Source organism: Boleophthalmus pectinirostris, unplaced genomic scaffold, assembly GCF_026225935.1.
Source record: "Boleophthalmus pectinirostris isolate CB_2022bp ecotype Guang Dong unplaced genomic scaffold, ASM2622593v1 HiC_scaffold_3, whole genome shotgun sequence".
Taxonomy (NCBI): domain Eukaryota; kingdom Metazoa; phylum Chordata; class Actinopteri; order Gobiiformes; family Gobiidae; genus Boleophthalmus; species Boleophthalmus pectinirostris.
The window spans coordinates 22117117-22131315 of record NW_026571299.1 but is presented as its reverse complement, the minus strand read 5'-3'; the positions used below and the strand labels follow the sequence as shown (position 1 = coordinate 22131315).

The following is a 14199-nucleotide window of genomic DNA, read 5'->3' as shown; positions in this document are numbered from 1 at the left end:
GAACTTCCAGGGCAAATAAACCGAGAATAAAATATAAAAAATAAAGAGACCGTTTTTTGATTAGTGTTATCTGAAATACATTTTAAATTAAATATTGGAAATAGAGGTCGAAGTTTTTTTGTTTTTTTTTTGTTTGTTTTTTTTATTAGACACTAAAATGGAAAATTGTTTTCCCATTCCCAAACTAAGTCAAAACATCTTTGTGAAGACGAGCAGGTGGTGGACACTAAATAATACACAGATAATCTAACAGATAATACTCCCTACAACTGTACAACAACTCACCCTTATATAACAGATAATACTCCCTACAACTCACCCTTATGTAACAGATAATACTCCCTACAGCTGTACAACTCACCCTTATGTAACAAATAATACTCCCTACAACTGCACAACAACTCACCCTTATGGAACAGATAACTACGTCCTGTCAATTATCATATCCTTTTTGCACTGTTTTCCTTATAACTTTTTTTTTTTTTTTTTTTTTTTTTTTTTTGTCTATTTTATTGTGCCTTGTACATACATATAAGTCTAATGCATGGATTTTAAAATGTTAATATTGTCTAGCTTCAAAAATGTATCTGAAGCTAGACAACATTTGTGGTAAAGTATGTCATAATCCTGTAGAGAAAATGAAAAACTATCGAGAGGTTAACATTTCTGTAAAATATCCAGAAATCATAATCTATTACATAAACAAATGATGCATGATATAATACAGCTGTAAATGTCTTTAATTAAAGCAGGCTCTGACATCACTCACATGTAGAGGAGTGGTTTTCATTTGCCAAAACCAATTTTTATTTTTCTTGTATCTGTAGTTAATCTCAGTTTCCCAAGTTCAAATCACACTATGTTCCACTTCACTTTGTCCCTTGCCTCCTCTCAAGAATTCAACATTTTTGTCAGCACATTTTTAAAGATTCTTTCTGCCCACGTTTACATGATGTTTTTTTTTTTTTTTTAATTCCGAATGAGTTGTTGTGAATTAAATAGTTCGGAATTAAAATATTCTCCTTCAAATTTACATGGAAATAATAATTTAGAATTGAGGTTTACATGGAAAACTTGTTAAATCGTCTTTATTTAATTCTGCTCAATATCTGGGGGCGGAGAAGGGTTCTGATTGGACAGAGACACCAACGTATTTACGTCTTTGGGAAGAAAACACACACTTCAGCTGCCACAGGCTTTTCTGTCATCTCGGTTAGTCGTTACACCACGGACACAGACATGAAGAGTGTCGGAGAAGGGAGGAAGACAACAAACTGAGTGTGAGGCTGCTCTACCTCAGCCCACTCCCACATCCCGCTCACAAATCCAAAGAGACGTGGATGAAAGTCTGAAGCCAGGACTGGTGGAGCCGCATCATGTCAGAAGGGCGACACAACGAGCATGCTCCGAACCACCGTCATTATTTTTAAGAAGAATAAACATTTATATGATCGAGGAATGAATTAAACTACCGTATTTATATGGCACTCTGGATTATAAGACACACTGTCATTAAATGGTCTGTTTTTGAACTTTTTTCACAAATAAACCGCACTGAACTTTAAAAGAAACAACAGTTGGATGGGTCAGTGGGACTTTGTTTGTCGTGTTCACGGTGACTCTGGGCTTTGTTCAGTTGTGGCGTGTAGGGAGGGTGCTGTCTGGGACCGCTGGATTGTCGGCGTGTTCGCAGTGACTCAGTTGTTCAGTTGTGTCTAGAAGTGGCACATTGCACTCGCTTTTTTTCGGTTCGTTCCTCTGTTCCGTTCCTCATCGCCGTGGAGTGATGAGTGTGTCTGTGGGTGTTTTTCGCTGTGCGGTCGCTGTCTGCTCCGTGTGTGTTTGTGTGTCTGCGGGTGGAGTGGCTTTGTAGTTTACTGAAGTTGTGCTGGGACACCTGGATTGTGGGGCGCAGTCGTTTTTTGATGGGGCTGGAGGCTTAAGAGTGCTTCTAATAGCCCGGAAAATACGGTACCCACTTATTTCAAAAATTAAGTTACCGAATAATCATTTTCATTAGGAATTAAGTGTTTCCATGGTCGTTTAAAGTGGAATTAATTTAGTTTCAGAATTAAATCTCTCATATAAACGTGGCAGCTGGCAGTTGACTTACAAAGTGTGTCCTCGTATGGGCAGGCTGATGGTTCTGGAGGCCCTCTCTCTCTGCGTTGGTTCTCTCAGGGACAGACTGAAGCTCACACAGCTCAGACCGTCCTCTTGGATATCGGTCAGAGATGCCAGGGACTTTGTGATGTACTGCACTTTACTGCTACTACCACTACTACTACCACCATCCAACGGAGGACCTAAGCACTCTGCGGAAATCGCCTTTATCTGAGCAGACAAGCGGGGCTCCGACTGCAAACAAACAAACAAAAATTAAGTTCACAAAGTTTCTGACAAATATTGCACAACAGTATTTGAGTGGCAAAAAAATATAATTTAAAGGTGTTTCTTTTGTGTAACTTTTCTGATGGAGGGTGCGTTAAATGCTTTTTTCCATGGAAATTACTTTACTTTGTTCAAAAATTTTCACCTTTCTATCTTCACCAAACCAGACTAAGTTACAGGTCAGCTCTGTGGAGAGGCGACCCAACTCCCAGTCAGAATGTCTGTTTTTTCTAGATATTTTTGAGCCATAAAACCACCTGTAATTGAATAAACGTAAGGCAGAGCTGTTTAATGTCACACTGTGGGACATTCCAGGCAGAGCAGTGACATCTTCATGGAAACAAGCAGGTGACGGACCCTCCACCGGAAAAGTTACACAATGCATGTCTGAACATTGCAATTTCCTTGGAGCCAGATCGTGATTTTGATGTCGACCATTTTTCTATTGTCGTTAAGAGGTAAAGTCATTTTATTTTAAGATCACTCTTCACTGTGATTGGTTAAGCCCACCTGTCACTCATTCAGAGCTTAGAGATGGACCAATAGGAGGAGTGGGTGGGAAAAAGTCGACATTTGCAGTGATGTTCCGACTTGTATATTTTGTACTGTCTATCAAAGTCTATTTTCGCCTTATTTTAATGCAAGCCCTGATTTTTTTCTTTTATTTTATCAGAGTTTATATTATTATTATTATTCTTTGTTTAATGTTGCACCACAACACTGAAGTTTGTGAATTTTGTTCAATGGCAATAAAACGTCTGATTCTGATCACTGAGAATGGACAGAGACAGTGGCTTATGATAGGACCAAAACAGCAGATGGTCACATGGACGATCAGAATTCAGTTTTTATTTCTTTATCGCCCTGCCAGAAACATAAACAATCTGAACTGCTAAACTCATCCAAGAATCTCAAAATAAAACCCTATGGAGACACAGGGAGGGCATCTGGCGCACAGGGACATTTTAGAACATGTTTACAGAGGTCTAAACTACAGCAGCTTTTACACTGAACAAGCAGGTGATAAACTTAGACTTATACAAAATTTATTGATCCACAAGGGAAATAATTTGAACACTGGGGCTCACACATTATAATATCATAAAATAACAAAGAGAAAAAATATAAATGGAAATAATAAATCCTAAATAAGCAGCAAAAAAGAGATGATGATGAGGAAAGTGACGCTTGCTGGTTTAAAAGTAGGCTTACACTGCCCCCATGTGGATGCAACTGTCAGTGCATTTCTTACTGAATTTGAGGCAAAAAAAGTAAAACTGGGGACAGACCTGCATGACCTTCATCTTGAAATCGTCCTGACTGTTGGACTCCTTCATCTGGGACACACTGAGGAGAGAAAGAAGGACAGAATGGGACAGAGAGGAGAGAGAAAAAAGGAAGAGAGATGAGTTAGAACAGTTGAACATACCAACACAGAAGCCACATCAAATATTTCTGAGAGAGCTGGAGGTGAACAGGTACAGAGTAGTATTTTTATATATTTCCCCTAAATGTTTCATCGTATTTCTCACAGTATATTCATTTACTTGGAAGTCAGAGTAGAGTACCTGCAGTCTGAGGCCTGGCTGAACTCAGAGGGCTCCTCATCTGTGCTGGTGTAGCCGTTTTCTGTCACAAATAAAACTGTCAGAAAGCTCAGATACACACTCCTCATACACATAAAGTGGTAAAAATTATGGATTATGTTGGGGCAGACTTAGGCCTGTAACGATAACAGATTTTGGTGGGCGATTAATTGACCAAGAAATGATTGAGATAAATGATAATAATGACATTTTAAAACCATTTTCAAATAATATAATGAGAATGGAATAAAATGCAAATACACCCTTTAAAAGATGAGTAAACTTTACTTTCCAAAGGACATTTAACAAGAACTGCAAGACAACCAAAAACAATAGGCCTAAATAAATTAGACTCCCTACAACTGTACAAAAACACACTCTTATGGACCAGATAATACTCCCTACAACTGAACAACTCACCCTTGTGGAACAGATAATACTCCCTACAACTGTACAACAACTCACTCTTATGGAACAGATAATACTCCCTACAACTGTACAACAACACAACTCTTATGGAACAGATAATACTCCCTACAACTGTACAACAACGCAATCTTATGGAACAGATAATACTCCCTACAACTATACAACACAACCTTATGGAACAGATAATACTCCCTACAACTGTACAACAACACAACCTTATGGAACAGATAATACTCCCTACAACTGTACAAAAACACAACCTTATGGAACAGATAATACTCCCTACAACTGTACAAAAACACAACCTTATGGAACAGATAATACTCCCTACAACTGTAAAACAACAGAACCTTATGGACCAGATAATACTCCCTACAATTGTACAACACAACCACCTTATGGAACAGATAATACTCCCTACAACTGTACAACAACTCACTCTTATGGAACAGATAATACTCCCTACAATTGTATAACAACTCATTCTTATGGAACAGATAACTTTGTCCTGTCAATTATCATATCATTTTTGCACTGTTTTCCTTATAGCTTTTTTTCTATTTTATTGTGCCTTTTACATTAAGTCTAATGCATGGATTTTAAAATATTAATATTGTCTAGCTTCAAAAATGTACACAGACAGCGGCGCTTTCTGCACTCGGGTTGCGCGCACATCCACTGTGTTCATAAACACATAAACTGTCCATACAAACTATGCCCCATGGTCTGTGCTGACACGTTGGTTCAAGCATTATTACGCTAAAGAGACAAGAGGAATCAGAGAGCGTTTTCACTTTTGGTAGAGAGAGATGAGGAAAACAAACAAGAAACTAGAATCATGGCTGGAAAAGTTATCAAGCTCGTTAAAAGTTATATCAGTAATTGATATATTGATTATTGTTACAGGCCAAAGGCAGACTCATAGATAAACTCATAGACATGACTTAGAATTTCATCTCCCAAAACACAGTGAAAAACACTGGAAGAGCAAGAGGCTCAAAAAAGTGAGGAAAAAGTGTTATTTTATCCAAGGAAAATGTATGTTATTGTATGTAAATGGTTGCGCACAACAACAAAAACAGGGACAAGGTGATTATTTGCACTGTGATCTTTAACATTCTCTACTCAGTTCACTTTAATATAATAACTCTCATACTCTAAATAGACTTGGTTTAATCCCAGTTTAGGCCAAACCTGGTTTAAATTAGTATAACTATTAATTCAGAAGATATGAATCATAACGCCTTGATCTCATTGGTGTCATGCTGTGAATCAGTGCAGGAAGTTTGCGTATAATCTACAGGCACAAGCACATAAGACCTGGTCCAGATCCAGTACAGTCCCGGTCCAGTCCTGGTCCAGTCCTTGTTCTTACCCTGTGTTACGTTGTGTATGAGAGCCTGGAGTTCTGGGATACACTCGGCCTTCTCTCTGAGCGCGTCCAGGATCATGTGATTCTGGGAGGAGCCAATCACATCGGTCTGTCTGAGCTGCCCCTCCAACAGGCGGATCTGAGACTCCCTCTGCGCCACCTGCAAACTCTGAACACATGGAAAAGGTTTTTAAATACAGCCAAATGTAAGAGGAGCATACGCTGCACACTGCAGTCGAATGTCAGATTAACCTGGCCTCAAATAGGAAATCTTCACAAAATCACAAGAATCCATCTGTTGTGATTGAGCCCTGGACACCAGAGGTTCTGACCAATCACAGAGCAGCTTGGTGGTTTGGTAGGAGCCAAAGGTGAAGCTCCCAAACAAATTTTAGCAGAAATTATTTAGTTTTTGAAAAAGAGGCTTTTGGGGAGGGAAAGATCTGTGCTTTTCTCTCCACTGGATTTAACCAAAGTTTGAATTTTGGCTTGTTCTGCTGATTCAGACTGAAATACTCATCATGACATTCTGTCTTTTCCGATTGCTTTCAGCTAGAGCCGCTCCAGACTGAGACATGTGCAGAGCTCAGTGTGTGTGCTGAACATAAGCTCTCAGTCTGGAGTGAGGTCAAGGCCATTTAAACAGGCAGCAGCCATTTAAAAAGGAAATATGCTGACCTTATCTATGGACGCTTTGAGGAAATGGTCCAGCAGGTGGCGCGCTTCAGCCAAAGAACAAGAGCTGATGACCACAGACGTGTCCACAGAGTCCAGCTCATCCTGAAGAGAAACAGAAGGGGGCGATAGACGGTTTAATATTTTACATCTACAATCATGAATACATCATATGAACATAATACAGGTGGAACTGTTCATATTGTGTCTGTTTAAATCTCTCATACCTTGGTCTCCTCGATCTGCACGATCGTGGCCTGACAGTCAGACAGGCTGTCGTTGATGTAGTCGATGTTTGCGTTCAGAACTTCCATGTCTTCACCTATTTCCTGAAGGAGGCGGTCCTCAGCCTCTGGCCCCTCCCCCTCCGCCATAAGCACCTCCCTTTTATGGGACAGCGCCTCCTGTTGGGCAATCAGCTCCTCTCGCTTCTGTAAAAAGAACAGCACAAAAAAGTTATAGACACTTAAACTCTCTCCTCTGCATCTGACCCTGAATGTAAAACACTTGAGTACACTCTTGTACAACAGGGCCTGGGAGAGATCGCTAAATGACTCAAACATGCATGAATGACATTAAAACCTCTTCAGGCAGGTTTTTGATGAGGGAATAATGTAATAACCTGGTCGAAAGCTCCAAAAAGGCAATTTTGTAATAAAAACCATGTGTACCTTTATGAGTCTGTCCATGTCGGCCTCCACGTTGGCGATGGTCATCCTCTGCACCACGATGTCCCTGATCCTTCGTTCCAGCGTCTGCCATTTCTGACGTGCCATTTTAGAGGCGGAGCCAGCTCTGTGGGTGGGGCTAAGGTGAGGGAGGAGGGCGGGTTTACGCACCAGTTTCCTCCTGCTGCTGTGAGGAGAAACAGGATACAAGATCAAACTATTGAACTCATTCAACTCAAATGAACAAATCTACTACATCATTCTATTCGATTATCAGTTTTATCTGTTGATACAGATTCTCAAGTTGTGTTTTGTGGCTGGTAACTGGTATTTTAAACTTTGCTGTCACCAGTTTAAATGAGAAAATCATAGCAAGACTGCAGCGGCCCAAACTTATTCCTCACTTTCTTACTAATTTTTTATCCTAATCATTTCTAAGCATCCTAATGATTCACCCTGATGAGATTATAAGCACTTTATAACTGTTATCCTCTAAACTCCAAAACATGTCATCACCTAAGAGCTTTTATGAATCAAACAAAGCAAGAATGATTCCAAAATAACCATCAGGATGTTCTCTACATCTCTTTGGCTTCATCTGAGTCAGGTTTAAGAGAAATCTCATATCCAAGTGTCTTTTGCCAAACAAATATTCATTTAATTTAAAGAATATTTCCTAAATTAAATCAATTAGTAAAATCAACTGCAGCCAATCAATCCGCTCTCCACCTCTCTCTCTCTCTCTCTCTCTCTCCACCTCTCTCATCCCCTCTCTCACCACTTCTCTCCCCCTCTCTGTCCCTCTTCCCACCTCTCATCCCTCTATCCCCCTCTCTCCCCCTCTTTTCCCGTCTCTCTCTACGTCTGATCCCTCTCTCCACCTCTCTCCCTCTCTCTTCCCCCCCTTTCCCTCTCTCTCCTTCTCTCCCCCTCTCTCTCCTCCTCTCACCCATTCACTAAATGCACAGAGAAAAAGAGATACTGAAAGTAGCAGGAAGAAAAGCTACCGACTCTGCCACTTTTACAGTAAGTAGATCAAATGAATATTTACCCGATGACCCTGGTGCCGTCCATGCTGCCCTCGCTCTCAGCCAGGTATCCTCCGTACATGTTGTTCTTGTTGTTCCAGTGGCGCACCAGGCCGCTGACCGACGCTCTCCCGGAATCGGGCTCAGACGCAGGGGTGGAGGCGGACAGTTCGGCCCCCGAGTCCGGAGAGGCGTGGCTCCAGCGCTGGACGACCCTCCCGGCCGCGCGCTCCGACAGAGGCTTGGCCAGTCTGCGAAGAGCGCTCACCTCCTCCGTCTTCCTCCTCAACACCAGCTCCTGCTGACGCTTCTGACACTCCAGAGCCCGGATCTGATACTGCACAGAGAGAGAGACAGAGGCGTAGAGACAGAGAGAGAGAGAGAGAGAGAGAAAGGAGAGAGAGAGGAGAGAGAGGGAGAGAGAGAGAGGGGGAGAACAAGGGGGGAGACAGGGAGAGATAGAGAGGGGAAGGGAGAGGGGGAGAGAGAGGGAGAGAGAGGATAAATAAACACAACCAAAATAAAAATGATTAAATTTAAAACATCCATGTCTTACCTCCTGGCGGCGCTGTTCCTTCTTGAGCTGTGCGATTTCTCGGTTTCTTTTGGCATCCACCAACTTCCTCTTCTGCTGCTCCTCCTTCATCTGCCTCATCAGCGCCACCTGTAGCACACACACACACACACAGGCTCCACTTCACATTTAACTTTACTAAAGGAGTCACATCCAGCTCTCCTCCCGGACATCGGCTCCACTTCACTTTGCACTGAAAACCCGTCTGGAGTGTCTCAGTCTGGTCTCAAAATGTTGATTCTAACCCACTTCACATGATCCTGGTGTTTTTATTTTGCTATTGTGTCCTTTAGTCAAGATTTGAACATAAAAATAATAATAAAAAAAAAAAAAAAGACTAAAATGAAAAAATAAAATAAATACATACATGCATACAAAATAAAATAAAAATGAATAAAATAAATGAATAAATAAATAAATAAGTTAATTAATCAATTAATAAATAAATTAATTAATTAATTAATAATACATACATACATACATACAAAAATTAAATAAAAAAGTAAAATAAAAAAAAAATAAATAAAATAAATACATAAATAAATACATACATACATAAAAAAATTAAATGAAATGAGGCATCTGCTTCCTCTGGGGTACAGTCAGGTAGTGTTCGCTGTCAGTCAAAAGGCAGTGGTCATGCTAAGAAGTGTCACCTTGTTTTCCTATACGCACTCAAAATTTCAAATATGTAATTCTGCTCCAGATCAGGAGCTATAACTACTGGCCTCGTGAGCTTCACTTGGCTGAAGTGGAACACTGAGGGTGACGTCACGTTCCCTTACTCCATTTCTATAAACAGTGTGTCCTTCATACCTTGGCTTTCTTCATGTCCTCCAGGTCTCCCTGCAGTTTCTTGAGCTCCCTCTCGTAGCGGCTCTGGTTTTTCAGTAGTCTGGCGTGTTCTTTCTGTGCAGCCTGGAGTTTCTGCAGATCGCGGTTCATTTCTTTGAGTCGTTTCTCGTACTCCTGCTTCACCTTACTGGCCTTCTCCTCTGTGTAATTCTCCATAGACACTGAGGACACAAGCAGAGGACTTAACCCGCTGTTTGTCATGACAGTGAAACATACAGAGAAAGCTGCTTTAAAGTCACATCACGTTATAGTTTCATCTGGTATCCAGAGTTAAAGAGGGTGAATTTTCACCTCTATACAAGTATGAACTGCTAACACGTAACATATTTAGATCTTCATGTTACCTTTTATTGTTTGGAAAATGCTATAATCGCTGAAACAACATATAAACATGTTTAATCATTTTCATCTTAATTTTTTCAATACTCTGAGTCGCTCCCCCTTTACAATCTATTACAATCTGTGTGTGTTCCACTAATGAAAATCCCGCACATCATATCAGGTTTGAAAAGTTGTTTTGTGTCATATTTTTGTACATTCATGGAAATTGTTGTGTGGGAGCATGGGTGACGTAGACTTGTGGGCGGAGTCTCTGTACTCACTGAGATTGTGCAGTACTCTGTCTCTCTCCAGTTGTGTGTCTCGTATCTTGTTTTGCAGTAGAATCAGTTTCTCTTCATACTGGAGTTTCAGAGTCAGGAGTCGTCTCTGACTGTTCTCCAGTTCATCGATCAGACGCTGCTTTATCTCCATCTCACAGGTCAGCTCTGCCAGGTCTGCCTGCAGGTTACCTGCTAACACACAATAACACAATAACACACACAATAACACACACATTACACTCATTACAAATACACAGGAGGGCTACAAGGGTCCATTCTCAGGCCCTTGAGTTTTCTGCTGGAGTCATGTCCAACAGCAGGAGACGCAGCAGGATGTGTGATGGAGATTTATACTGTGCAAAGATTCTCTCAGTGTGTGTTTGTGTAAATGAATGTGATTTGTACCTAAGACCAGAGCATCAGTAACATGTGTAAAGGCTCAGCAGACACAACTGTCCCCACTCTCAGTAAACCTTTGTTTTAGCTGTCCTCAAATGTAAGTGACTAAGTACGTTGAGTAGCACAATCCTGTGAAACAAAAGTTCCTCTGATACTCTACTCTGATCTGTCTGTAACTTGTATTTCTGTATAAATACTGAGAGCTCAAATGCTCTGGGGTGGAGAGACTCAGCGCTCAGATGCTCTGGGAGCAGATGCTCTGAGGGGGTGCTCAGGAGGTAGAGATGAAGGTCTGATGTTGGAGGACATGCTGCTGGTTAAGAGAGGCTGTTGGTCTGTGGACAGGGCAGGCCTAGGCCCTGTCCATATCTGCTGTAACAAGAATAAACCTTTGTCTGTATTTTTTTTTTAAACTCACCAGGCTTTGCAAATGGATTAATTATTTAGCATGATTTTTTCCACAACAGGGGCGTGAAAACACTGTGCATGTTGTGTCCAGTGACCTGTAACATCTCAAACTGTGTATAGAGGGAAAAAAAAAAATTGTCAAACTGAGGAATATTCGGTTCTTTAGCAGCCTCGTCTGACTCTGATGTTTCACCTGGGACCCTCTGGCTGTATGACCAAAGTGCTCTCCCACTGTCAGATGCACTGGTGTTTGGGGAGTCATGTTGAGGTTAAATAAATGACAGAACAGTTCATACCTTTGTCGTCCGAGTCGGAGTCTGAGTCCACACAGCTCTCATCGCTGTCGAAGTCTTCCTCCTCTCTGCCCTCCTCCTCCTCCCCCTCCTCCTCCCCCTCCTCACAGCCACTCTCCTCCTGCAGTGGAGACATTAGGTCCTGAAAACACAACACCATCAGTTAGAATGAAATTGAAGGGCAAACTAGTTAGTCATATATAGTTTTTGTCTTATCTTGTTAACAAAATGCAGACAATTTTAATAAAGCATCAGGAATGTACTAAAATGATCCTTTAAAGGCCTTGTTGAGATGTAAGTCTAGCACAAAATGTAAAAAAAAAAATTATATTATCCTTTTTTTATACATCTACTCACTTTAAAAACTATGAACCAGACACTCAAAAACTCAACTGAAAATAGGAGCTAACAGAGTTTAACTGGACTGTACCCCGACTAAAGGTGAAATGTCTTGCTCAAGCACAGAAGTTCTATTGTGGCCATCTTGCTGCTGTACCTCTGTGTAGTTGTCGTCCGAGTCGATCTCTCCGTTCTGTCCATTCTGTCCGTTTTCGTCTCCTCCGTGGCCGTTCTCTCCGTTCTCTTGAGTGTGGAGCTTCACTCGCTTCTTCAGACCCTTCTCCATCTCTGGGCTGAGGAAAAGAAAAAGAAAAACTATTTAACAAAATGTACAAGTTTCATCAGTCAGGAAAATGCAGATAGAACTGTACTTGCTTTTATCTAATATCTCACTGATCACAGTTTGTGTGTCATATAAATAGACGCCCAGAAATCAGAGAATATTCAGATTTGTGGAGGGTAAAAATCTGAAGATGCAGAAATTGGACAACAGATGGCGCTGTTGCCTTAACAATACATGCAGGAGAAGACAGTGCGGTGACAATACATTTACCAGGTATTGATAAAACCTCTATACAATATCAATGAAAAGGAATTCACAAAAGATTAAATATTTAGAAATTTGTTGGGCTGTAGACGATTAAATAAATTTGCGGTTGACATGCCCCGCTCTCAAACCATTCTCTATTGTTATAATCTGATGTAACTGCACTCACAAGACTACAACTGCATGTGAGCTCATGCAAAAACAACTATTTACAGAGAAATGTACTAAAAAAAAGTGTGAGTTTATACGGAAAAGGGAAGATGCAAGAGTCACTCCCAAATCTTCAGCTTCTCCGCCTTCTCCTTTCTGCTGTTGTGCAACTAATTTCTAATTAATTAAATAAAATAATCAGTCAGCTAATTAATGCAAATTTTGAGATAAGCAGGAGTAACTGAAGCAACTGGACTTGGGCAGCATCATCAGGTCTTGTGTTGTTGTGTTGGTGACTGGGAGAGTCCTAATGAAGGTTGGTAGAGGTAGAGAAACATTGACTTCAAAAACAACGTAATTCCAGTTGATTTGTTTTAAAGGGCTCATTTTACACTAATTTCTGATGTATGTTTCCTCAAAAACAGCCATGAAGTTGTGTTTTGGTTCATTCACACATGTTTAACCCACAAACCTGCACATTTATGTCTTGTTACTGTCATTTCAAAGTAATTTGTTACATTACAATATTACTGTATTTAAAAAGTAAAACATTACACGACTATTGCAGCATTTTTAAGTTACTCTCACCAAAATAACTGTGAAGATGCTGAACTTTTGCGCCTTATATGGACTAAACCAGGACTAAACCAGGTCTAAATCAGAACTGAACCAGGACTGAACCAGGTCTAAACCAGGTCTAAACAAGAACTAAACCAGGACCAAACCAGGAGTAATCTTGGACTAGAACTTGGAATCTAGGACTACCCCTGAGAGAACCCCGAGTCCGTGGAGCAGAGTGTCTGCATGGTGCGATCGGGTGTCAGCTGCGTTTAGCCCCGTGAAGTGTGGAGTTCTGTGTTGGTCCTTTCGCCCACAGTCACCTGATGGTCTACCTGGGCGCGTCTTCGGCGTTTCACCGCTGCTGATATCGTGGTAATTTTAGCAAATTTGTATGAAGAAAAACCCACCACTTCAATCCAGGATAAAAAGCACTGTAACGCGTGTTACTCACATCTGTACCAAGTAAAATATTACATTTTTTTCCCTGTAATGCCACATTACTGAGTTACAACAAAAAGCAATGAATTAAAGTAATTTGTTACTTTTAAAAAGCGTTACTCCCGTTTTCAAAACAGAAAACTCTCCTGTCAGGTAATACAGGAAATGTTTTTAAACCCCAAACACCTTCAAAAGAATCATCTGGATTGTTTCAGTTCTAGAATTTCCAATCTCCATCAAACCAAAACTAAAAGGAGCTTGAAAACTACCACTACATGACATCACAAGGTGGAACAGAGCATTTTGAACAATAGAGATGTAGACAGACTAATAAAGAGTTACTCAAAGATGTGTGAATGAAACAAACACAACTCCAGCTCTGATTTTGAGGAGGGAAGAACATTCTAACACGGTTTAAAGCTCAAAGAGTCAGTTTTGAATAACAGAAGACCATTCACTTGTTGATAATTAGTCGGCTCATACAAATTCTGGTGAACTAAGACACCATTGACGTAGACATTTGAAAAACTTTATTTCTATGTCTCATTTGAAGCCCACAAACAGCACATAAATACAGTAGTGCTTTGGCAACTCACCAACAAACACTACAGGTCATTAGAGTACAGCCACACATCTGGACACAGTTTAGATTTCTGCTATTACTTTTTTCTTTACAGCTCACTGTAAACTTCCCTTTTCCCCATTTAAAGTCGTCCTGCTCCTCACGGTCATTTGAACTCCTGCTCTTAAGCTCGTATAAGCCTAATGAGCCCGTGAAACCCACTGTGCTCTGGACTGACCCCGGGACCAGACCAGACCTGAACCCAGACCAGAACCGGACCTAAAACCAGACCGAGACCTAAACCAGACCTGGACCCAAACCA

At 40.8% G+C, this 14199-nt stretch overlaps 1 protein-coding gene across 4 annotated transcripts in view; it reads right to left on the bottom strand.

The window, feature by feature from the left end:
* Positions 1-14199, bottom strand: part of kif21b (kinesin family member 21B) — a 126253-nt gene that overhangs the window by 56702 nt on the left and 55352 nt on the right. For 2 of the 4 annotated variants that reach the window (XM_055161027.1, XM_055161029.1), the window contains exons 12-24: positions 11777-11912; positions 11284-11422; positions 10181-10372; positions 9540-9739; positions 8706-8813; positions 8173-8486; positions 7125-7308; positions 6681-6884; positions 6457-6558; positions 5782-5947; positions 3960-4020; positions 3681-3738; positions 2114-2358 (exon numbers count right to left, since the gene is read on the bottom strand). In XM_055161027.1, coding sequence (XP_055017002.1) covers positions 2114-2358; positions 3681-3738; positions 3960-4020; positions 5782-5947; positions 6457-6558; positions 6681-6884; positions 7125-7308; positions 8173-8486; positions 8706-8813; positions 9540-9739; positions 10181-10372; positions 11284-11422; positions 11777-11912 — 2109 coding nt within the window. The remainder of the gene's footprint in view (positions 1-2113; positions 2359-3680; positions 3739-3959; positions 4021-5781; positions 5948-6456; positions 6559-6680; positions 6885-7124; positions 7309-8172; positions 8487-8705; positions 8814-9539; positions 9740-10180; positions 10373-11283; positions 11423-11776; positions 11913-14199) is intronic. The other 2 variants (XM_055161028.1, XM_055161030.1) reach the window with 1 other exon arrangement.